General features: G+C 36.7%; 1 protein-coding gene across 2 annotated transcripts in view; it reads left to right on the plus strand.

Moving 5' to 3' along the window:
- TRAPPC12 (trafficking protein particle complex subunit 12) overlaps window positions 1–22,400 on the plus strand; it is a 60,656-nt gene extending 38,256 nt beyond the window's left edge. For both annotated transcript variants that reach the window (XM_062572991.1, XM_062572990.1), the window contains 6 exons: window positions 2,961–3,033; window positions 6,783–6,856; window positions 12,978–13,076; window positions 17,796–17,896; window positions 18,692–18,779; window positions 20,186–22,400. In XM_062572991.1, coding sequence (XP_062428975.1) covers window positions 2,961–3,033; window positions 6,783–6,856; window positions 12,978–13,076; window positions 17,796–17,896; window positions 18,692–18,779; window positions 20,186–20,428 — 678 coding nt within the window. In that variant the 3' untranslated portion in view covers window positions 20,429–22,400. The remainder of the gene's footprint in view (window positions 1–2,960; window positions 3,034–6,782; window positions 6,857–12,977; window positions 13,077–17,795; window positions 17,897–18,691; window positions 18,780–20,185) is intronic.
- Window positions 22,401–25,530: the final 3,130 nt, after the last annotated feature.

The following is a 25,530-nucleotide window of genomic DNA, read 5'->3' on the forward strand; positions in this document are numbered from 1 at the left end:
AAATGACAGAGCTGTACTGTCCTCTTCCACCAGGTGAGTGGAGCACTAGTAGATGAGATAACAGTCTAGCTGCCTAAAAAAGTCTCTACAAGTGTTATCCTTGCAAAATTTTAAAAAACTTCTTGTGCCATTTGCCCATCTGCCACCTCCTCCATAGTTCCATCCCTCCTTCATGTTGTCTTTCTACCAGACCATCCTCTACATACAATTCATATCTCCCAGTCTTATTTTTTACTTCCAATTTGATGAAACTTTTGGTTTCTTAGCTACAGATGGCTTTTGCTATCTCATTTTCACTCAACCTCCAGTCCTGGTTCAGTTACCAAGAATATGCAAGTATTCTGTTTCTCATATGTGCCTTCACTGTAAGGGGTATTTCTCTTCATGCCTTGTTTGGTGAGTTTTTAGAAATAATAATGCACCAATCTGAGTACCCAAAAAGGCACAATTCCACAAACACCAAAAAGGGTTATTTTGAGTAAGAAGCTAATGCTGATTAAAAATTATGAAAGAAGAAAGAGATATTTAAGGATAGGAAATTAAAAATGCAAATGGTGATGTGCATAAGTAAGTTGTTAAAGCATACAGGCAATTGATAGAGAATGAAACAACTCAGCAAAATAATACTAACCAGTGTAATTAATGTGTGTGTTTATAACACGTGTGCATTCAAAACAAGAAAAAGCATAGGTCATATATACAAATGTTGTTTAAACTAGATGGTAGAACTGTTCAGTGCTTACTACTTTTTATATTTTAAATAAGGATGTTTAGAGCTATCCCATATGATATTGCTAGAATAGACAGTTTACCATCTGTGGAAAAGAAAGATGAGAGGAGCTGCTAAGATTAAAAATTTCATATCAGCTAACCCACGTAACATACACTGAGGAACTACTTGAATCATTAATGTTAATATTAAACAATTCTTGGAAAACTGGGGAAATTCTCAAGTATTGAAAGACTGCTGATGTTGTTCCTATGTTTAAGAAGGGCAAAAGGAGATAAACCTAGGGAATAAACCAATTAGCCTCAAATCAGCCCCCAGTTCTGTTTTAATTACGTTGAGCTTGAGGTGATGGCTAGATATCCCCAAGTAGATGTCATAGAATGGTTAATCTAATACTCTAATTGCATTTTCATATCTAATTCTTTCTTTTCTGATTATGTTAGCATGTTTTTACAGAAGGGCTTTGCAAACAAATCCATTGTGTTTTTCAACAAGATAGTATGCCTCATTGATGAAGGTAATTTGTTATGTTATAATTTCAAGAGTAGGAACATCTAAGACTGAAAAGTGATCACTGTGTTTCCTAGGGAAGAGAAAGGTCACTTTTTAGGCTGGTCTAGAATAGAAACTAAGGTTTTTGGCTTGAGGAAAGGAAGGTGTTTGTTTCTGTGCCTGATGAGGTGCCTAGTTATACACTTGACATTTTAACACTTTTAAAAATCTGGTGCTTTGATTTCTAAGTAAACCCTAAGTGGCTACACTGCTTTTGAAAATGTGACTGAGTCTCAAAAGCACACTACTATGGTGTCCTAAATTGCCACCTATGAACTAAGCCACAGTATCTGTACAAGTGTATGCTCTTAGCTTCACAAAATTTGAGATCAGGCAACTTAGCTTAGCCCTCTACGAACAACATTTACAGTAAATCGTGTTACCTTGTACTGTCAGGGGCTAACAATTCTTGCAGGGAAAATTACCCTGGCTCAGCTGGCATGTGGTAACTGCAGTCATTTCATTGTATGCCTCGCCTAGCTCTTAAGTTACATGTAGTTAAATTTATTGCACCTGAGTTCAGGCTTTCACTGTAGTCTATGAAAAGAGATTGGTATCTCTTAGGGCAATCCCTTCCATCTGAAGATATCTAAAATAGGTAGCATGAATTCAGTTTCTGGAGTTCCTGATTGGCCTTCATTGACTGTAGAAGGCACCAAAAAGCCATTTGAGGTCAGATTAATTTTGCCTTTCCTTGCTTTTGAGGTTTTCCTCTGTGTTGTTTTTAAGAGTCTGCTTAGAAAGCACTGAGCACAATTTGAATGCTTTCCCAATGTAAAAAAAAAATCTCTTCTTAAACTAACAGACGCTAACGGCTCTGTTGGCAAGAGCACCAGTCCCCAGAAGAGGAAGAGCCTTGTATTTTGCTAATTGGCTAACCATAGCAGCTGATTAAAGAGCAAGCAGCTTTGATGGATTGTGAAGGGAATCTCTAGCAGTGGTCTGTGACCAAAGTTATAAATCTGTAACAGGAAAAATGGGGAGATCTGTAGGAGTCAGAGAATAAATTGGGAGAAATTAATGGGAGGAGAAAAAGGAAAGTTGACTTGCACTTTAAATGGAATCTTGCATATTTTAAAAGTGCTTAAGACACAAACTTCAGTAAATACTGATGTTCATTCTTCCAATAATAACACAAATGCTTCATTCACACAATAATTTACATTATTTAAAATCTATAGTAAATAAAAAGACAGTAATAAACCCCAAAATTTGCAAAGCAAACTAAAAGAACCAAAAGGAGCGCTTTATTCGTTAAGGTCATAAAGAGCAAGCTGTCTTTAAAACCAAAGCCCAGGGTAGGGTGGAGGGAAGGCAAGAGGGAATGGCTGTCTGTGAAAACTCCATTTGGTGGTCTGCATTGTTGTTAACATTCATTCTCTGGTGGAACGTATTTCATGTTTTGCTTAACAAAATGTGTATGTCCCTAGAGTGCACTGACATTTAACAGTCTGTAAGTATCATAAACCTAAACTCTAATATGCTTCTACAATACAAAGGCTTTCTTACTTTATGCAAATGATCTAGCTATGGTAATAATCAGTGATTTTGAAATGTCTCGATGTGAAACATTCCTGTCTGAATTTTTTCGTGTAGACTGTCAATTGTTGATAATTTGCATTTAATGCAAAATGCTGTTTAAACTCCTGTTAGTTATTTTTTTAAAAAATTACTCCAGATTCTAGAAAATTTAGAACAAGGCTTAGCTGAAGATGGAAGTATGACTAACATTGCACAGGAGAACAGACAAGGTAGGTATTGTTTAAACCTTTTCTTCACAGATAGTGTATTTTTATTGCTTGCCCAAGTATATCAGAAGTTTTCACAAGACTGCCTCAAAGTTGTTAAAACAGCATTTATGTCATCTCATAGCCTGCTCAGCCTCTGAAGTGGTGCACCTTGTACATTTATTTGCTGGAATTAATTTCACAGTTTTGCCTTCTATTTTGATCAAATTGATGTACTAAATCAAAATTTTTTCCTAGTTAGAAGAAACAAAGAACATGGCTGCCATTCTTTAGAAATGCGCAAAGTATAAGTAATTCAGCATATTGCTGTAGGAGCTATATGGATGTTTCATCTTAATCCTTGACTCATTGCCTCCTCTCAGTCCTCATCTCTGAAACTCACTGAATTTCTCTGGGTCAAATTGCCATCATACATACTGGTCTAGGATGTTGGTGCATAACTGTCTAAATCTCACTGAAGATGCATGATACTTAAACACCTGAAATACCTAAGTCACTTTTAAAAATGAGATTTAGATAGTATTTGTCTAAAATATCATTTTTTATCATCTTATTTGCACCTGTGTTTTTTTTTTTTTCCTGTTGCTGTTATCTGAGTTGTTTAACTTCAATAGTGTAGGGTTCATTACTGCATAAAGGTCATCTGGACAAATTAGTTGTCTGAGCATCTTTTTTTTAATGGAATTTATGTTAATGAGGTCATTTGATAATGCTTAAAAATTGAACATGAAATGATGAATTAGGTCCATTCATGGTGCCTAGTAACCTGGAAACTAAAAATTTCATACCAAGAAAACAAAAACCTTTCAGCTTCAGCTAACAAAATAAGGAAATTTTATCAACTTCCTTCTAGAATAACATTTACCTAGAGAGTGTGGGAAGTCAAAGTCTGCCTCTGCAATGGGAAGAGGCTGGGCATAGTTGTCAGCAGAGTGAAAGTTTGCTCTGAACAATTCCCTAAAGGCATGTCTACATGGAATGGTGCAGACCTATCTGAACTCTTCAAATGGACCAGATGTAAAGCAGCTTTAATGTGTCATTGTACTTGAACTAGTACACTATCTAGATATGTCCTTAAAAAGTGAGTGCCTGTGTGAGCTGCATATATCATAAAGGCATTTGCAAGTATATTCAAACAAATATGTTTACTCTCCTTCTCAGAAGGGATAGAAAAAAGGCAGGGAAATAATCGGATATTCGAGATTTATACACAGCACTCCAAAAGTTTCTGTTCTTCTCTCCTTATATCTGCTGTTCCCTTGCCTCCTTTGTCTTGTTATCTCCTGCTTTCCCATTTCTACCTTCATTTTCATCCTTATTATCCCCATACTTTTTTCCCTTTTTTCTCTTTCTTTAAAACCAAGAGTCTGATCGCCTTTTAGAGTACAAGGATTTTTTTTCCTAGCTCTGTCATAATCCTCTGCCCTGCAGTCTGCCGCACTCCTGTGAGTTTCTGGCTCCTTACTTTTTGTCACGGCTGCTGCCGCAGAGCTGAGTCAAGCTCAGAAAGAAGTATAGTTAAAAAAGCAGCAGCTAGTAGTTACCAGGGGATGAGGCTGCTGCAAATTTGGGAGAGATCTTTGTATATTTATCATGCAGCTGCCTGTAGGTTTAAGACTGCCAAAAAGCCCTTGCGACCTTCGCAGGGACTGTTGACTGCTGCTGTCTGTGGAGGTCAGCTGGTTCTGCTCCCTCTCTGCTTCTGTGCTGCATTTGGAGCTACAGGAGGCTGATTTCTTTTTTTTTTTTTCCGTGTGAAATCTAGCTGAAGCAAACCTTATTAACTGTGTCTGAAGACAGCCTTAATTCATTATGGGGATTATGCTTAGTACGTAATTTCCTTATGGCTGGTGTAAGTAGGTGCCACACTGACTGACTAATCATATACATCTCCTTAGTCTGGAACAGAGCACCTCATTTGCCAGTTTTTCAACAGGAGGAGAGATTCAGCATTGCACCACTTGTTTAGTAGTGTTTTCTGGGAGATGCCAAGTTTGCAGCTTCTTAATGCACAGATCTCCTATTGAAATGAATGACAATTTGAAGCACAGAAGCCTTGAGGAATAGCAAAGAAAAAGGGGTGTTTAGAGGTAGAAGTATAGCTGCTAGGATCTGCAGAGTGGGCTTCAGGTGTTTCAGTAACATACAGTGATTCAATTTGTTTTGGGTTTGTTTTGCTGCTTTTGCTAGTAAACCCGTTTTGCCAGTACCAAGGAGCCTCCTTCACAGGGCTGCACAATTTCCAGATCAGAGCTGGTTCCTGTTTAGTTAGTTCATAGCACAGACCAGAGAAACCCGCTCTGGCCCTTTTACGTTCCTTTTTGAGAAGCGCAGCTGGTGCAGGTGGTGGGTGCAGGAGGCCCAGACGTCTCAGTCAGTTCTAAGCATCCCTGCAGGAGTCAGTGGCTTATTTGTTGTCACCTAAATCCTTGATAAGACCTTAAAAAATTGAGCATAGTTACCAGAATATCAGCGCATTCAAACAGAGGAGATTAACATAAGCGAGATAATAAAGGAGAGTATTTAATTAGGTCCAGGTTTTACAGGCATGCAGAAAGAAAGGAAAATGCCAGGCAGACCAGAATGTGTGCTCCTTGTGTGCAGCATCCTCTCCATTGACAGCAGCAGGAATGCAGTAGTCAAGGGCAAATTTCTAAAACAGAAGCTAATGAATGATTTAAGGTACTGGGTTCAGTCTTGGCCACAAAGATATGCCTTTTGACAACATTAAATTGGGAATGTTTACCGCTTTTGTTTTGAGAGGATTTTTTTGAAAGAGTTCTTTTTAGGAAGGGGAATATACATTTCATCAGACTTTCTTCTTATTCGTAGTGGCATTTATCTGTGCTGAAAAATTATCCATGTGACCTGCCATGCTTTTCATCATAGACTGCGTTATTGATACAAATGAGTGGTCTCAGTTATCACAATCTCACTGAAATTTCCGCTTCTCCTCTTCTCCCCTTCTCAAATCATTGCAATGACCTTGACAGTTGATTGACTGAGATGAGAGACATTTATTTTCCAAATGTACTAAATTAATATTCTTCATGTTGATTTTTGAGGATTAGAAGAATATCTTCAGCATTAATCTAGGATACTGTAACACAAGAGAAAATAAGGATCTATATGAACCATTCTCTTACAACATCAGGAGTCTGTCTGCAAACTGAGAGAGTGCGAAACCTGCTGCTGCAGCTTTTAGTGCCTGCAAGCTCCAGGAGCACGGGGAAAGCAGACAGGCTTGGCAGATTTTTCCAGCATATCTCTAAGCCAGAGGCAAGCACAAATAGTCGCAGACTCAGGCAGCTCTCACCATGCATGTTTTGGCTCTAAGATGACATTTTAGCTGTGTTTGATTCTTGAGCTCATCACATTTAATCCCATAGATTACATGTTTTTAAACTGATGCTTATTATCACTTGAATCATTCTGTGCACCTTTTGTTCTGATACTGGAAAATGTGTGGCTTCCTTTAGCGTTTAAGATTTAGTCTGAGCTCCGAGCCAAGAGGCTGTCTGCTGCTTTGCGTTGTCGTGTCGTGTATGGTCCCCCAGAAGCAGCCCTGGGAGAGATGCCGAATTTTCTGCCTGATGGTACAGCATGGCCGAGAATGAAAAATTCCAGGCTAAAACGCAATGATGTTAACAAGGGGGATTTTTCAAAATCATAATTCATAGGGCCAATAATTGATGGCAAGAAAGAACCTCTAATTTATTTGTGCAAATTCACAAGCTGCTCTTATTTTGCAGCCTCTGTTCAGCTGTGGAGGTCACGTCTGGGCCGGGTGATGTACTCCATGGCAAACTGTCTGCTAATGATGAAGGTACGTGGGTGGCAGCGACTGCAGAGGTACCGTATATTCCAGAATAGAGCGGCAGCGGCAGCGCCAGAGAATTGCTGCTGCATAGATAAGGGAGGCCTACCTGACTGTACATGAAGGTTTTGCTTAGCGAAGAATTAATTAGACCTAATAATGACTTCTTTAATAGATAACCATTTGCAGTAATGTTCTTTGGGAACATATCTGTACTTATTTCTCCCCAAACCATCTTGAAGAACATGCAATAACAACACAGAATTTGCATTTTTAAATTGAATTTTTGAAACACTTAACTAAATGCTGTAATTAAAAGCAATTATGTGCTCCATCTTCTTCAAACAGTGCAATAGGAATGTTGCTCTGTTTGTGCATATTGATAATACCATAGGCTTTGTATGTGATACAGACTCAGAACATCTAAATACATCCTCTCTTGTCAGCTTATCTAAATTGCAAGATCTCTTCCTTCAAGTTGAAATCCTCACTACCAGTACAGGGAGCAGGGGAAATAAAAGCAAAAGGAGCTAGTTATCACTGTTTTATTTCCTTATGCTTTCCCTTACTCTTTTAAGCAGTCCTACTCCATTTTACACAACACTTTTAGCTTCTTCCTCTGTTCAGCAAGTAGAAATAAGACTTCCACAGTTCACCTCTTGATCAGGAAAATAGGGATATCCCCATTGTAAGACTGCTGTTACTTTAAGCTTAAAGCTGCTTCATGAATCACTTAGCAGCAACAGCCTCAGCAACAGGCCAAGATTTGCATTTCATGCTTCCCACTCTTTGGCTGCCTGAGGTCAAGCCAGACCTAGCTCTCTATAATGTTTACTGTACCACTTTCCAGACTCGACTTCTTTGATGCTCCATTCTTTGTATTACAATATCTCAAAAACCACACATTTTCAGATAAGATACGTTATCCAAATACTCCTTTACGTGAAATGGAACATCCTTTTTATAAGAATTAGGGAAAGCAGAAATTTGTATTCGTAATTAGATTGAGATCAGAACAATTCTTCATACTTAGGATAGTCCATTAAACCATGATGTATTTTTCAGAATTAATAAATATTTGTTCCTGAAACAAGTTACGTTTTTAGGGAACTTTTATTTTTACTATATTTTTACTTTTTTTTTTTTTAAGTAGATGGAAAAAAGCACTGAGTTGCGATCCTAAACAGTAGCAACACGTTGTTTCAAGAAGCTCATTTTACTTTTGACTATGAATTTTCTTTAGCACTTTCAGTAAGTGGATTTTTTCTTCTGGTTTGATCCTTTTAGTGCTATTTTCTATTAGTAATATACATTTGTTTGTGAATATAGTTTATCAGCTCCTTCAAAATAGTGCTTCAAAAATACTGCAATTCAAGATGTTTCTTAGGACCAGTTGTATTTAGGGTCTGTCTCACTGCTGTCAATTTAGAAATCGCTTCCAGATTTCCCACAACTGCATGTTAATACATAACTGCTCCCATCTGAAATTTGCATTTCAGTATGTTGGTTGTGGAATAGTCCTGAGTCTCACAATTTTCAGAAATATCCCTGTAGGGAGTAATGGAGAGTCTTTTAAGAAAGATTTTCAAACATAGGCATGTTACAATTAAAATCAGAGTAGTATGTGAAATTAATTTATACTGCTTATATGGCAAATATTTTGTGAGAGAATTATATTGACCACTTATAAGTTTAATAATTTTTAAGACCATTTTAACATCCAGCAATGCTATGATTGTTTTCTCTGCAGTATTCCATATGAAACTATTTATTCAAATAGTAATTTTTAATGCACTTGTAATTTTTTTCCCTGAATAATTATATTAATTGTACAAAGTTCTACACCTTTATAATTGTTTCCACTATTGTATAATATACTTTAAAAATTCCATGTTTTGTTCATTTCAGATAGGTCATGTAATAAAATTAAGAAATTCTGTTCTCATTCTCTGAGTCAGTGCCATCTATTGCCATCTAGTGAATATTTACAATACTGCAATATGGTCCTATTTGAATATTGAATAATTCTGAAGTATTATTAACCTAATAGAATAGCTTGTGCTCTTAGTAAATTAATTATAATAAATTACTGAAGTAAAAGAATTTTCTCTGTAACATTAATCAAAAAATAAAAACTAATTATCGTTTTTTTTATTAACCTTTTCATTCTGCCGAAACACCTAAGCAATACTTAATAGGAAATAATCTTTTCAGGATTAACTCTTCAAAATAAAAAAAACTTCAAACAGATGCTGGGCCTATACCTGTTTTAATCTACTTCAGCTATCCTCAAAGCTAGTGAGGTTTATTTATTGTTGTTTCTTTTCTGCATTGCTTATCTGACCCAAGCTTATGTAGCACAGTGATATTTGTCTTTTTAAATAGGCTCCAGAGCTTCATTAGTTTCATAGCTGAGTCTCGCATTAGTTTGTTGATATGGAGGGGTATTTGTTTTAGAGATAGTGAATGAGGGTGCAAAGAAGTGATTTACCCAGACTCATGCAGGAAACCAGTAGTGGAACAGTTCTCCTTTACCCTAGGACTGTCTGTCCTAGGTACAGAATTCTCCTGGCTGTATCCTTTTATATAGGTATCTAATGATACAGTTCTGCAGCAGTTTAAGGCAGTCTTACTCTGTGGTCTTTTCTTCTTCACCCTCTTTTCTTTGTACAACCTTTCTTAAAAATGTATTCTAGCTCCTTCTGTGCACCACTATTGGACTTAACCAAGTGATAAGTCAGGTAAGGAACTCGATACAACAAAACTAAAAAAAAGCAGTGAATGTTGATACAAGACATATCAGCTGAGTGATCTTTTCCAGTTTGATGTGAATGAGTGACAATATAGGGGAGGAGGTGGGGATGCAGTGGGATAGGAAGATGGGACCATTTAACATATATCATTGTAGACTTTCACTTACAAGAACTGCGAGCTTAAGTTGCTATGAAACTGTACTCTCAGTGTGGCAACATGAGGGAATACTCATTTAAAATGCAACTAATGATGTGCATTGCTTCAGCAATCTAATTGCAAAAAGTGTCATTTTACTAAATCACCATCAAAGTATCTTAAAAACTTTTTTAAAGTTCTTGTCATCTGAGCTAAAATCATTTTTGGTATTATCTTTCCAGGCTTCTACCTCTCTGAAGAATAAGTACCTGAGTACTTTACATGTATATTGTAAATGTACTCTAATGAAAGTTACATTTTGTATTTTTAGGTGTTTATTTTCAGAGTTGTCTTTGCTTTTGCAGAACTTTTACTTAGTAAAAACAAGAACATTAGGATTGTTTTTAATTTGAGCCTAATGCTATTGAAACATTACAAAGAAGGGGGCAGCATCTTGTATTGGTCATTCAAGGGAGTGATTCCTAAGGATTATAGCTTTTCTCCAATTCAAAGGAGGAAGACTGCATGAATTATGATGTCTTGCCTAACTAGGCTGCAGTACTGTTCTGAGTTCACAACACTGTGAATCTCTGCTTTTATAACCCTTCCACAAGTGTGCTAGATAGTGAGGAAAACTAAGTTGTCCCTGTACTCCCTTCCCAAAATATAATCTTTAGGAACAATAAAGTTTGTTTAACCAAAGCTGATTTTTAGTCTGCTTTCAAAACCTCCTTTCAGCATTCCACCCATCACAATCATTTATGCTTATTTCTGTATCATAAATCCTATTTTAATTATTCAAAGTGAGGAGAAATTACACAAAAACGTGTAATGCAAGGACCATTATGGGAAATACAGTCTGCACTACAGTGCATCAAAAAAAGCAAACCCTGTTTGCCCTTCTTGCACTAGTAGGTCCATTTGCTTATCAGAACTATTTTGGATGTGACTAATTAATGTTAGTTCCTCATTTTTCAGAATTAAAGGAATATTTAATTATAAAACAATAAGTAAAATCTCATTTGCATGCTGACTGTGTAACCTTATCTCTTCTTTTGGGATTTCTCATGAAGGTGTGAAAATCTGAACACACACATTTATTAGAAAGTAAAGACCGTGACAGTGGTAATCATTGGTGGACATCAATGCCACCTTTAAGCCCTAAGATCACAAATTGTAGTCACTGTTCTTTTACTGGCAGTATCTAGTATTTCTATACTCCTTACAACCTGTGAGACTTCATTCCTCTGGGAAGTATCTCCTTTATCTTTGTCATAGACAGTTGTGCTTATGCCATGTCCTATTAGTAAAGCTGGGAATGAAACACAGATCTTTACTAAATAAGACCTACTTTACAATACCTTGCTTCCTAAGGAATTTTCAAATGTGCTTTTGTAACATGCCATAGGATAGCATCGTTCTGTGTCATCTGGCAGATACAGGATACTCTAAAATCTACTTCCATGATAGAATAGATGGTTCTGTTAATTTGTTAAATTTTTGTTATCTTTGATTTTACCCATCATGTCCCAACTTTAATTCCCTGGGGCAGACTAAAGTGAAAAAGGGGTTTAATTAGATACTTTTTCTGAACCATTGGAATACAAATGAGTTTAAAAATCAGTAACTGAAACCAAGACTTTTGATTTTTGTATGTATGTGACAAAATTAATATGTTCCAGGTAGTGACCTAGTTCAGGGGTCAAGTAGGGCTCAGTCATCTTAACTGCAGCCTCAGGAAAAACACTATTACATCTAGGGCACATTGTCTCCCTAGACTAAGCAGGGGATGAGAAAAAGTGTCCTTTGCAGTAGTTGTGGTCACATTAGAGACAAGTTAAATGAGTGCTATAATTTTACTAAAAAAAAGTGGTAGGCTAGAGAGTGTCCCAAGGTGTCCGTGCAGTTTTGAAAGACTGGGTCTTTGATATCTTTTGTATCTGAACACCTTCCCAGATTCTTGTATTAAATTGGAGGACAGAATTACCACGAAGCACCAAATTACTATCGCACAGAAGTCTTTTGTCCTTGCATATGTCTGCTTTTTTATAAGTAGATGCAGGCTTTCTCTGTTTGTGCTTTGAATTGATCAAAGAAGCTGTAGCTGTGACTACTACAACCTTTGCCATTTGAATGTATCTACTAAGTGTCTTCCAGTCAGCTCAGAGCACATGCAAACTTTCTCATGTATGCCTGCAAAAGCCCCTGTGATCATGCCCTGAAAGTAATTTACTGCACAGCTACATCACTGAATTACTGCAGTTTAATGAGTTACTATGAATCAGCTGGACTGCAGTACCTGGTTGCATGTGCACTTATATCATGTGCTAAATGTGAATACAGTTTAGTTTAATCCTCTTCCATTGGTCATCATGTGGCAGGTGCATTTGCACTGGATCTCAAGCAGATCCCTGTCAGCTGCCACTGCTGCACTGGCCAGCCCACTGGCACGTTCTTGGTGGAGGTGATTGAGTGGCCACTTGCAGAGCTTCCTGGAGTTAAAAGTCAGCCCAGTCCTCAGTTATTTTTAGCCCAGAATATTTTTCCAGGCAGATTAACTGCACATTTTGCTTTTGCATGAGAAGGGAGCAAGGATTTGGGTGAAGAGATAGAACAGGACTTGTTTCCTTTAGCCATTGTGCTAGTTTATGTCACCTTAAAACATGCATAAAATTGTAGCTTATGTCACATTACCTTGCATTTTTCACAAGACCATGTGCATAAAAAATACCGAAGTTTCTTTGACATAGTAATTTGTTAAACTGTGGAAGTTATTCATGTATTTGAATCGTACAGCACTTTTCAAGTATCTACACCTGAGTCGCACAGAGGACTTCTGACTCTCACCCTCAATCTTCATCCAAGTGGAGGAGAATATGTTCAAATTCTTTCTCTTGGCATTTAGCTACAAACAGAATATGATCTAGTTGCAAAAATGGGAACTTTAAGGAAGATCCGTGCTCTGCAGTTCCAGTATAACTGAAAAGAGGCCAGAATAGTCTGCAACTAGCGCTTACAGCAATAGGTAGAAATTCTGTCCCATTGATCAGTCGCAATTATTTTAATTCTGTTTGAATATGTCTTTTGAATATGTATAAATATTGAACATTTCAAAATTATACATACATATACATATATATGTGTATATATATGTGTGTATATATATATTTACTCACACACACACATAAAGGATAAAGAATGCTGAGCTTAAATATCTGTTCACATGCTTTTCACCCTTTAGGACTATGTGCTTGCTGTAGATGCTTATCACACTGTCATCAAATATTATCCACAGCAAGAGCCTCAGCTGTTGAGTGGAATTGGAAGGATTTTCCTTCAGGTATGTATTTTATTCTAAATCTGCTAGGTATTATTGCTGTTGACAACTGTGGTGAGTAATTAATTGTTGCATCTAAAAGTATAGTTATTTTTATAGGGCATGTATCAAATTATAGAGGCAATGGTAAAAAAGAAAACACTTTCACTGTGAGATTATCAGATTATGCTAAGAAATACAAATTTACATAGTATTAAAATTGCATGCATTTATATTAGTGAATAAAGACAGTGCTGTAGAAAATTATGCTAATAGTTGAATCAAAAGGCAAAATTCTTCTCTCCTTAAAATTAATGGTAAAACTCCCATTGACTTCAGAGTGCCAGGATTTTACTGAAAATTCCATTTTCCACTGCTTCAGACTGCAACTCTTAGTCATACTCTATCACTGCCAAGTTAATATAAAAGAATCTGTGAGTTTCCTTCTTTTAGCCTGGTTATATCACTGAGGAGAGCACATTAGAAGAAGATAGCAGCACCATATATGTATAACTTTTCATGCAGCTATTTACTTACTAATCATATTAAGTATAGTAAGAGATAAGTGCAGTAAGACTTTTTTATCAGAAAATATTATGTCTAAACAATTGATTTCTGATAGTTTTGAGTATCTCAAGTTCTTAGCAGCTCTGTCATATTTTCTAATCTTAATGTTTCAAACTTTTAATTTTTATCATAAATTTAATTTTGAATTGTCAGAAGTATGTACAAACAATCTAGTTTGTGGTATTAAGGTTATAAAATTGCATTGAAATGGAATAATTTACTCGTGATAGATAATTAAATCATGAATAATATTGTTTGCTTTCAGTCATAGAATGTGTCATTCAAATTTAGTTCTAGATTTTCAGTTCTTAACAGGAATATATTTTCACTGTATGATAGAAATGTGTTTATGTTTAAAAGTCTCTGGTTTAAAGTGGGTCTTCTTCATTACAGAGAAACTTTTTAATATTGAGAAGTGTCATGTACATTATTACTGAAATAGACAGCTGGTAATTATCTTTATTAAATAATGATGCTATAAATATGGATAATACTATTGGAAATACAAGTTATTAATAGTTCTGGTCTTAATGGGAGGAGAGACTTGGTGTGTTACTTGGTAATACCTTGCTGTCTTCCCTAGTGTCACTCTCTCAACTCCATTAGTAGCTCAGTTTACTGTAGAAATATCTTCACTCTCAGGAGAGTGGGAGGAGACTGTCTCCTAACTTTGGAAAAAAATATGTCCATTCAATTTTAAAAATGATGTTAATAGACTTTGTTAGAGCATCATCTGAAGTCGTGGAGCTCCATGATGCTGGTTGTTACAGGGGTCTTTGGTATGTAGTGGTTTAACCATGAAAGCAGGACATAGCAGAATGTTGTATGAGAGCCGCTGGCATTATTATGTGATTCTAACAGTAGTTAATAAAAAGTATCACTTTTAAATTCAAAATGTTGTCATTTGGCCTAGCACATTTGGGGAGGGGGGGGGGGGAAGAAATTCGTCAGGACGTCTTTTTGGTCACAAAATCTGCATCTCTGTCTAGAGGATACTGGTGCCAACAGATGCAAGATCTTGATACGTTGGAGAGAAATAATAAGTGTGCAGGTAAAAAAAAAAAAAAAAAAAAAAAAAGCTAAGAAGGGACTTTTAAACTTGAAATCAAAGGACGGAAATGGGTTGCAGGCTTGGGTGCCATCATTTTGTTTAGATCGCTGTGTAGCATCTGCACTGTTGACCAGGCAAACTGTGTGAAAAAAATGAACTTCTTGCAGGTAAAATGTGAACACAATTTTCTGATACTCAAAATATCACAGCTTCTCAGAAACAGGTAGTGATTCCCAAATAACCTCAGACTGTTCTGTTAACTTTGAACATCATCCAGTACATGTACAAGTGAGCCAGGTTTTATCTATTTATCAGTCACAGATACTGTTTGAAAAAAATGCCCTCATACATACAAAACAAAGCAATGTTGAAGAATCAAGTTCAAGATGAGGAGTTAGGTGGAAAATAAAGATTAACTTTCTTCAACATATAAATCCTTAGTTTGTATGTGTTTTTTTTTCTATTTAATTGAACTTACCGGTTTGGGGGATCATGTCTTCTTTATTTTCACATGTCGTGTAGCATAAAAATCTAATGTAAAGCGTTTAGTTGTTGTCTTAATACAAATGGGAAATGGGGATGAGAGAACTGAAGAACGTGAAAAAACAGAGCCTAATGCAACAATATTTTAAGAAGCACTATAATTCTCTCAGCAACTAACTGAGTTACAAAATATTCACATGAAACGGGGAAGCAGTGAAGACATTGTAGTCTCTAGTATTTTAGGGCATGTTGCTAATAGACTGTCCACCAACTTAAATAAGTATATTAAAGAACTTTAAAAGTGAAAAGGTGTCTGATCTTATTCTCTGCAATAGGTCGCAGGAAAACAAAGTTAAAAACAATAAATAAATCCTAGGAGTAATTCAGAAAAATAATCTTGGATTCCAGACTAACAAACTTAAATTAAATACAGAATATATTGGAGACTTGTTAATAGAGGATATTATTTGAGGATAAGAGAGGAATTTTCATTATTAATTTGAAGTGCTACTCACCTTTTCTGAACTAAGTTAAATAAAATTAAGTGGCAAAAACCACCTCAATTTTTTAATATTTAATAACTAATTTAATAACTAATTTAAGCCAATTCAGTCTTTTAAATATTCCATGGATAAAATAAAAGTATAAAGAGTATAAAAGTATTAACAGTTTCCCCTCTTTTTAGTGTGAAAAATGGCTATGACTGTTGTCTGGCATGATTGCTTCAAGATACAGGATGCTGCTAGGAAATGAGAACTATTCATGATCCCAAATATGATTTGATTAGTCTTAAAACCTGTTAGATCTAGATTCTACGAGCTCCCAGGGAAGCAAACTGGGAATTTACTGTAGAAACTGGTTATTCTCATGGTTAGAAGTGCAGACACTAGGGCAAGGTTAGAATGTAAAATAATCTTGAAAAGTTGGGAAACTGAAATAGTAAATTGGCTGTGATTAAAGAATAAAAGCAAAATACTGCTAAAGGTTGGCACAAATACAGAATGGGAAACAACTGAGTAGGCAGCATTCTGCAGAAAAGAATTAGCGTAAGGGCAAGCAAACTACACATGAGTAAACAGGCCAGACTTATTTAAAATACTGTGCAATAAAAGCAAACTTCATATTTAGATGCAAAACATAAAGTAATCCTACTGTCCTTCTCACTGCTGGTGAGGGCTCAGCTGGAGTATTGTGACCACTTCTGGGCACTCAGGGAAGATATGGAGAACAGAATGACTAGAGGGGCTGGAAAGCATTACCTATGAGGAAACAGTGAAAATTGATTTGCTTGAAATTTGTTTTTCCTTCTCCAAAAGGGAAGATATGAAAGAAAGTACAATAAGAATCTTGAATTATTTAAAAGACTTAAAAACTGGAAATCATGCTATTTTCGTTGTCCATTATAGACAGGACAAAAAACTGGGGTAGATAGTGCAGCAGGGTAGACCGAATAAACTTTCTAATGCAAATGGTGTTTAAGATTCCTGAATTCTGGAATAAGTTTCCTAGAGAAGTTGTATAATAGTCACCATTTGATAGATTTAAGGAGAGCTCAACACATTTGTCACAGTTTTGGTAATGTTGGTCCTGTTTTGAACAAAAAGGAGGAACCTCTCTTGAGGGCCTCCTGAGGCTCCCCAAGCTAAGAATTGCCTGGTTTCCATGTTTTATGCTCCCGAATTAGTTTAATTTCCCTCCTTCTGATAGATTTATTTTTCCTAGTAGTAAATTTTCTTCTACTTCCATCTCTCCAGCCTAAAATCAGACACTACTGTGAAACCTTACCAAAAATAAGTGCATCTTTCTTTGAAACATGTAACTTACTTACCAAAGGGGACTTCTTCCAAGAAAATGTCTTTTTTGTATCAGATAGCAATGTATGTGACATACGCGTACTTGAAATATTGCTTCCCTTCCAGGAATGTCCTTTCCTTCCCCTTCCCTCCCTTGACCTCCATAAGATCCGTTCTGCTTTCTGCAAGCTTTCAGATCCTTTATTCCTTCAGCCTCCGTGATCCCCTAGCCAGTACTTTTCAGTCTGCAAATGGACTCTCTGCCCGACGTCCTCACTGACTCACTGCAGGAGGCTGTTTTCTGACGTGTTTCCCTGCAAAGCAGTGATGACACTGAAGTCACCCTGTGGTCTCTGGCTTTGACTAATGGGCTGTGTGTTTGGCTGAGGACAGGGCCTACGCAAGCTGCCAGGCTACTGGATTCCAGTTTTCCTGCCTACTGACTGCTTCTGCTGGTGAGCAGCAAGTGTGTCTTCACTTGCTGTATAGTCTTAGGTGAAGTAGTTCTGCTCTTTGCTCATTTTAAGCTAGTTTTGTAAACTTTGGAGTCAGTTATAACAAAAGCCCGTGGTCCTGAAAAGCAGACAGAAATGAGGAGGTGGGGCAATGCTCTACACACCACAGCTGAGAAACACTGCCTTAAATAAAACTGTACCTACTTTTGGTGTTCTTTTCATGATCTTAATATTGTTTTTCAAGTATCTTGTTTGATAACAGATGTTACCCAGTACATATGTACCAGATAATGAGACTTTTGAATATGTTTTCATGTTCTTATCCTTTGTGAAAGCTTTAATCAGGATGCATGTCTTTTGTTCTTATTGTGGTAACTATGATTTTACTGTTTAGATCGGAGACATAAAAACTGCAGAAAAATATTTTCAAGATGTTGAGAAAGTGACTCACAAATTGGATGGACTACAGAGCCAAATTATGGTTTTAATGAACAGGTAGATAAATAGCTAAATGAAACTTTATAGTTTTGCGAAGTATGCACTGTGAGCATTAAACTACCCTTGAGACAATTCCGTTCTCTTTTCTCTCTCTTCTGTAACTACGTCTGTCATAAGTGAGACTGAATGGCATATAGACCCAGGAGATCTGTATTACTTGATACAGTCACATTATCCTGGATTGAAATTGTGATCCTTCAGTTGATTTTACAAAAAGCTTTTTCTCATTCTTCCAGGCACTGCTTATTTTCACTCTGCTTTTTCAATACACATTTGCATAAATAACTCTTGAGAGAGGAGAAACTATTTTGGGCCCTTATCCTGCAGTCAGATCTGCTAGTAAAGCTGCTGCCTGTTAGTTTCAAAGAATGCTAGCATATATAGTAGTAAACTGAGCTGCATGATGGGGAGCTCAGGTGTAATGTTTAGCACATTGGCTTAATATATTTAGAAAATATTATTCCAAAGCATTCTGAAAATGGTATAGCGTGGCTCATTTCTTAAAGAGAAGTAATTCCAGGAAGAGAGTAACTGCATTTTAATTAATAAAAACACAATGGAGACTATTGCTTTGGTAGGCAGAATATATAATAGCCAAATGATGCAAGGTGTCACTCCATTTGTCTGTAAATCAATGTCTCCTTGCTGGCTAAAAATTACACCGTGAAGAGCAAATGTCAGAAACTTGCACATCTGTAATAGGAAAAATAAAAAATGGTGTCCATTCTTTTAAAATATATTATCACCTTGAGTTTTTCAAGATAATTCATTCATATGTCACTTACTTTCTAGAGCATTTCTCCACCTTGGTCAGAATAATTTTGCAGAAGCTCATCGATTCTTCACAGAAATTTTAAGGATTGATTCATCAAATGCTGTGGTAAATCTCCAAATTGCTATATTTATAATGAATACCTAAATTATTCTCGTTATGCTTCATTCATGGATTTAATTAGTACCCAGAGTGTGCTCAGAGCTTTATGGAACAATTAGATGATGTCTACGTGTCACAGAGCTTTTAGTATACATAAAGATAAGATACAAAGATGGAAAATGTAGAATCAGTTTATATGAAGGGAATGAATACTTAGTCATGCATGTAGATCAATACATTATGATTTTACAGGATCTTTGCAAAAGCAGGTTTTTTTGCATTCACTATTTTTAGCATAGACATGTATGTCAAAAAAAAGGTAATGGCAGCTGCTAATGTATATAGGATTAACGAGATTTCATATAGCATTGAAGGGATACCATCAACATTTTAACATGTTGTATATCAGAGCCTAGGATTCCCATCACGAGCAGAGATCAAAGAATAGCTGTTTGCTGCTTTTACTTTTGTTATTTGTACATTTGGCAGCTTTCAGTGCATAGTTGTGCAGTAGCGTTCCTAGGAACGGCCGCAGCTTACCCCCGGGAGCCTGGGCCAAGGGGTCTGTGGGGCCCGAGCTTAACAAGTACATGGCTCGCATCAGTCTGCAGGCTGTAGAATAGCGTGTGTTATAAACTGTGGGAGATCTGGTAAGCTTTCCTGAAGAGAGGGGGCAAAAGAAAGGGCTGTATTCTTCCTTTGTCTACAGCTTTCAGAAAGTGTGAAGGTTGTTACTGCTAAATGTGTTGCATAGCTTTGTACTGTCAAAATCTTCTGGTAACTCGTAAAACCCCTTGTGTGGTGAGGAAATGGAATGGGACTTGATCACCGAGCATTTATTCAGACTGCTCTACCTGCTGAATTTACTTGCAGTCAGTTGCAGATGCCTTCATGGCAAGATAATTTCTACTTGTTGTTTGTGTGGCTCTTATATAGATAAACTAGAGAGAAAAAGACTTTTGAAGATACAGTGAAGTCATTTTAAAAACTATGAAAATGACAGCATTCAGGGCTAATGTAATTTCTGCCATCTTTTTCAACTGACTTTTAAAATTAACTGAGTAATGTCCTGTACTATTTATATTATGTTTTAGATTCTCTTACCTTCTAGAGTTTCAGCTGTTAGAAGTCCTTTTGGCACAGGACAGATCTTGAAAATAACAAAAAGGAAAGGACTGGAATATAAGATTGATAATATATTTTAGTTACTTGTACACACAAAAAAAGTAATTTTTTGCACACAGTAAATTTGCTTTTACTGCAGATGCTATATATCTCTTTTATTCTCTCTCACCACTTCTAAAGGCATATATGTATGTGTGTGCATGTCTCTGTGTGTGTGTATATGTATACACACACACATACACACATATATGTATATAGTTACTCACTTAAAATATGTTTTTCTCTAGGCTAATAACAATGCTGCTGTTTGTCTTCTTTATCTGGGAAAATTGAAGGATTCCCTCCGGCAATTGGAAGGAATGGTTCAGCAGGACCCTGAACACTACCTACACGAGAGCGTTCTTTTCAACTTGACAACTATGTATGAATTGGAGTCATCCCGCAGCATGCAGAAGAAGCAGGCCCTTTTAGAGGCTGTAGCCCTCAAAGAGGGTGATAGCTTTAATACTCAGTGTCTCAAGTTAGGATAGATCATTTCCAACTTTTTTTTTCCAGCAAAGCTCATTTTTAAAATTGTATATACTCTTGCTAATGTGTAAATGTGAAATAAAATCTCTTCAGTTATGAATATTCAGTGGCATTACTACAGAAGCTATGTTATCTCTAGCAGTCCTGACTACCACTGTGAAGATTTTATGCTGACCTATAGCCAGCTTCATCCATGCAAGTCTATGACTGTTTATGGTTATGCCTCATTACAGGATATGCAAACAATCAGTTACTCTCATTCTTTTTAAAGGAAAAACTGCATTTGACCTACTTTAGCTTGATGATTGCTATAATCTTTCAGTAATTTGTGAGTAATGAGCTAATTTCATCAGATGATAGCTAAAAGATATTGACAGGCTATCAGTATGTGTATTACAGAGATGAAGTTCTGAATGCACATATCTTCAGCTGCTTTTATTGTTTCTGTCTCATTTACCATCAAAATATTAAGTGTAGTACTGTTGTATGCTCAACTGTTACAGGAAGGGAGCAGCAAGAATTGATCTAGAATTTAATGTCCTCTGCTTTCAAGTGAAATTGGTAGACAGCCACCATACTGTGAGGAACTGTATCACCTGAATGACACTAAAGGATGTCCCAGTACTTTTTTGGTGTTGTGATGCCATTACATCTTCTTAATTAAAGCATTTAGGTTCTGAAAAGGTGAGGACAGGAGTGGAGGATTTCCCTCTCTATTGCTGAACTAAACCTTTCTTCATTACCTTTTTCCTCTTTCCACTCTGTAGTCCACCTAATGTTACCAGGCCAAGATATATTTCCTGCTATGGTGGCAAATGCAGCACAGATTGTACTAGGAACCCCCTCATTTTCATACACATGCATATGTATCTTTTACCTCCTATACTACAGCCATCTTCCCAGTGCCTGTCCCAGGGCATGTGGATTCCTGTTGGTGCAGACAGACCTTGCTGCTCCCTTGTGGCATGTTGCTCTCTAGAGAAAGGAGCATTGCCAGACAGGGAGAAAGGAAACACAATCTATTGCAGCCCAGGCCCCCTCTTTTCCCACTACCAAAGTGAAGACGCCACGCATGGAGTATTGCCCAGGGAAAAGGATGCAGAGGTAGATAAGGGCTGGGTCACACATAGTGGAAGCAAATGGGGTGAGACAGAGCACAAGGCAACTGTCATTGCTGGAACAGCATCGTAATATGTGATTTTGGCATTCTTCAGAACCACAGAATTTTAGAATCACAGTACTTCTGTGGTGTCAGTATATTTCACACCTCTATTATCATTTCTCCCTTCATCTGTATTGTAAAGAATCAATCCAGGTACTACCTATCATTGTATGTGAATATAAATAATGTATACGTCTATTTGTCATTTTTGGATCATTCGGAGATTAGAGTAACGTTCAGCAACTGGAGTAGCTCGTTGTCATAAATCACAGCCTTGGACCAGTTCTGTAATGGTAAACACCTCTTTGGGTTATGTAATCTGCCACACCAATCAACTAGTTCTCACCATCTGTAAACACCTTCACCTGTATTTTTAAGTAACTAATAACTCTTGTTAAAATAAGTGGCTAGTAACTCATTAAGATGAGGGGTCCAAAAGGTTGTTCTCAAAAAATGAGATTATTTGAAAACTGCTGCAAGCTGGACAAGTAAAAAATTGAGGGTGCCTAAAAATTGCTGATCTTCATGTAAGTCTTAAGCCTATAGCTTCTCTTACACAGAGACAAAACTTGTTGCATGTCTACAGTATATGTATGTTTTACATATTATATACTGAAACAATAAATAGATATATACCAATCAACTGAAAAATTTTAAATCAGTATTTCAGCTATTTCCATAGCCGAATCTGAATTAAATTTGTGCAAGAAAAACAAGCATGTGAGTAGACTTGACCTCAGATACCACTGCTAAACTCAAAAAATGAAAGATTCAGCACCGCCTACTTCAAGTGGATTTAAACAATTCATGCACAGAACGCTTTAATTAGTATTTAAATGTAGTGAAATAAAAGTAGTTACTTTGAGTAATTTGTTACTGTTCATAAACAGTATACTTACTATATTTATTTATTTACATGATATGTGTAAATAAATATAGATATACACACATACTGTAATAAAATATTGTAACTTGAGGTATAACAATAAGTGGACAAATTCTCGGTTTCTTTAAGATTCAGCTGAAATCAGTTTAATTTTTAGTTTGCCACAACTCTTGATCTGATCCAATATGTCATATTATTCATTCCACTCATTATAATTTGAGTATTATGTTTTCTCCAAAACAGACCACTTTTTCTTGTGTTTAGGATTTCTTATGGATAGAGAGAAGTCCTGGTATGCAACCACCATCACTGTGCTGGAAGACCTTGAGAATATTTTACAATGATGTGTAAATTAATAATAATATAACAGATATTCCCATGTATTTTGCTTAAGGTCAGGTTGTATTAGACTGTTATCTGATATATTCACCTCTGCAACTATAGTCTACACTTTCAGGAAGAGTGATTTGTCGTTTGCATTTCTAAGTAAAAATAGCATGATTCACTATCATCCAGCATGCTGAAGCCACTACGCAGTCTAGAAATAAAATGCTTCCTTTTTTGATTTAGTAGTGCCTTATAGACACTTTAGATGTAAATGACAGCCTGTGTTCTGGCTGTATTCAAATTTATGATCCTAGTCAGAGTCAAGTAATCATTAAAAAAAATCCTGAAAACATAATCCCCTGTTCATCAAGTTTTTCTAAATTTTAATTCATATGTATCACTACATAGATCTCATTTCAGCATGTTTGCTGCGTTCTTATTAGTAGAAGCTTTTACTTAGATAAAAACTCCGGTAGAGGAGGCTTGGACTGGGTGACCTCTAAGCTCACTGAGCCATTAAACAAGTGACATCCTGGTAGACTTGCAGAATAATTAAAATTTAAATGCAAAGGCATATTATCACTGCTGGATTTATGCAAATTGTTAACTGTTTATAAAATGCAAGAAATATAGTGTCAATGTCACTTGGACACTTTATGGTTTGGATTTAACATATATACAAGTTAAGTGCTTGAATTTCCTATGTATGTTCTACAAGTTATACATCTAAATGCTATATATGATATTAAAGCCTTAAAGCTAAGGACAAAATTTGTCCTAGAAGCATTAATTACACCAGGCAATCCTGTTAAATTCAATGAATTCAACTGAATTTAATGAGGGTTCCTGGTGTAAATGAGGGCAGAGCTCGGTTCTAAAACACAGCATGAGTGTATCATCTGGCTAAGTGACGGAGGCTGTGCAAAGTGTAGCCTGAATGAGCTGACTGTTGCATTCAAGTCTTAAAGCTTAATGTGCCTTAACAGAAGTTCTGCATTTAAACTTCCTTTTTTATTAAAAGAGGAGCAAATAAGCTGTACTTCAGACATTCGAATAATTACATTATGCATGGAGACCCAGATTCTGAAAAGGAATTGGGCATCTATCTGCCATTTCTAGTACCTAACTCATAATTTTAGGTGACACTGACATCCTCCAACCAGCTAGTCATTGACATGTTTGTAGTGCTTCAGCTTTTGGACTGGACCCATTAAACATTCCCCCCAAAGGCACATGCAAACGTGCCTCTGCACTTGGACTCCACAGTGGACTTAAGCCAGTCTAAGATTGTCTGATGAAGGGGTGATCATTCTTCCATCTACCCCATCTTTTACACCAGCATGAGCACTTGCGCAGTCATGTGCAAGTTGGATGAAAGCTCGCTTTGCCAACAAAAACCCTCTTCAGATTCCTCTGCATCCCTGAGGTTTACAACAGCAGGATCTATGAGGAATAACAATCCCACCTGGATAGGCTGCATGGCAACAAGATTCTCTTTGGCATTTTGGTGGTCTGAAAGGTGGTGGACAAACAGCCCTTGTTCTGCAGCCCTTGGCACACCTGTGTTCCAAATCAGATTGGAGTGGTAAGTGGGGTGTGATCTGTGCACACCGGGTAAGTTACCTCTGTCTCATTTGTATACTAACAACTAATGGGCTTTATCCCACCATTGTAGCCATCCAACAGAAGTTTCTAAGCTGTGCAGTATCTCCAGTCATATTTAGCCATAGTAATAAACTTAAATTCCCTCTCCAACTTGCAGTCAATCTAAGCAATATGTGAAAACAGAACTGAACTATCAAATAAAGATTTAAATTTATTCCATATAGGTGGAATAACACAGCAGCCAGACTCTACCTATCTGGCATTGCTAAAATAGCAGCCTAGATTGCTGCTGTTGTGAGCAAAGGCCAGGGAAACTCTGAAGTTGTTAGAAGACTATTTTTATCTGGAAGCTCACACCAATAATATGAGCTCAAGAGGTGATACTACCCTTCCTTTGCACCTTGATTTCTACGTTTTTAACAAAACATTAGGAAAAATGTATTTTACTAATGAGCTATTTCACATTGTAGGAACCTGCATGGAGCACAAGAACAGCAGTTCAGCAGTGCTGAATGCAAACAAGCTCCGGCACTAACTTTCAGGTGACAGCAGAAAGCTGCTTTCCTACCTACTTCTCCAATCAGCTTCGTGATTACAAATTTAGAGGGTCTTACCTTCATACGGTGGGTGAAATGGTCACAGTCTTGGTGTTAGGGAAGAACAGAAAGGTAGCAGGTGGGGAGAGGATCCAATTGTTGCCTTTTCTCAGTTGTCCTGGATCAACAGCTAATCTTGTTACAGCTCTGGGTGGTCTTTTGCAGATAGCTCTGTATTATATGTAAGTGTGCTTGCCATTAAAAGAATCTGTCCAAAACCCTGCAACTATAGCTTGTAATTTATCCACACAAAAGGGAGGAAAAGTATATGATATTTATCTGAGGCAGGGAAAGGGAGAGAGAAAGTTCCTTTCTGACTTTGAAAAATTGTCAGAACTGTCAGTGCTAAACTGAAAATACTGAAGTTAAAAGCTTCAAAATGGAATTACTAGGGCTGGTTTTTTTTTTTAAAAAAAAATCCATTATTTGTAGAACAGGGTTTGAGCAAGTAATTTAGATGCTGGAACACACTCTAGTGGCAGAGAGCAGAACTGATCCCTCATCCCTAATTCAGACTAGGTCTGTTTA

This window comes from Rhea pennata, chromosome 3, assembly GCF_028389875.1.
Source record: "Rhea pennata isolate bPtePen1 chromosome 3, bPtePen1.pri, whole genome shotgun sequence".
Lineage (NCBI taxonomy): Eukaryota > Metazoa > Chordata > Aves > Rheiformes > Rheidae > Rhea > Rhea pennata.